Source organism: Entelurus aequoreus, linkage group LG14, assembly GCF_033978785.1.
Source record: "Entelurus aequoreus isolate RoL-2023_Sb linkage group LG14, RoL_Eaeq_v1.1, whole genome shotgun sequence".
NCBI classification, from domain to species: Eukaryota; Metazoa; Chordata; class Actinopteri; order Syngnathiformes; family Syngnathidae; genus Entelurus; species Entelurus aequoreus.
The window spans coordinates 40,261,330-40,262,165 of NC_084744.1; the positions used below are offsets into that span (position 1 = coordinate 40,261,330).

At 32.8% G+C, this 836-nt stretch overlaps 1 protein-coding gene across 1 annotated transcript in view; it reads right to left on the reverse strand.

Annotated features, from left to right (window-relative positions):
• Window positions 1–552: 552 nt before the first annotated feature.
• The window catches only part of LOC133664893 (electrogenic aspartate/glutamate antiporter SLC25A12, mitochondrial-like), a 69,652-nt gene continuing 69,368 nt past the window's right edge, over window positions 553–836 (reverse strand). The window contains exon 18 of the mRNA XM_062069896.1: window positions 553–836. This exon is cut by the window's right edge and continues 166 nt beyond it. Coding sequence (XP_061925880.1) covers window positions 825–836 — 12 coding nt within the window. The 3' untranslated portion in view covers window positions 553–824.

The window sequence follows — 836 nt, forward strand, 5'->3', positions numbered from 1 at the left end:
TTATTGCCACCTTTCCCAACTTCTTTGTCACGTGTTGCTGGCATCAAATTCTAAAGTTAATGATTATTTGCAAAAAAAAAAAATGTTTATCAGTTTGAACATCAAATATGTTGTCTTTGTAGCATATTCAATTGAATATGGGTTGAAAATGATTTGCAAATCATTGTATTCCGTTTATATTTACATCTAACACAATTTCCCAACTCATATGGAAACGGGGTTTGTATTATCATTAAACACATTTAACTTAAAAAACGTCTCATAAATAAATGAATATAAATGCTATATATGAATGAGGTAGATCCCCTCCACTTGATCAATTAGCACCCTGCACTACAGTTAATAAACACGACTTATGGTAATGTTTTACTGTTGTTGAGTAACATCAACTTGGGTATTTGTATTATTCCTCAAAGTACCATCAATTTAAGCTTTGTACAATAATTGATATAATTTATTTCTCATTTGGCAACACTGAGGAAGGAAGTTTATGTTTATCATACGACATCATTAAAAAGTCCACTTTGCACTTTAGGGAATCTAATAGATAAACATTTCAACACAGTATTGACAGTTTGAGTTTTATTCCAATAAAATACATAAATATATATTTTAAATGTCTATAAGACTGTACATAGCAGACACACGCACACCCGAGCTCTTTTCACCATAAAAAAGGCAGTAGCATCTTTTTTTTTGTCATAATGCTCCTCTGTAAAGAAGTACAAATGTACAAGTTGTGCGTAACAAACACCAAAGGCCATATTCATGCAGCATTGGGAAAAGTAAAGCCACTTTGCAGGAAGAGCCGCAACCAGGCTGCGTCACAGCACCTT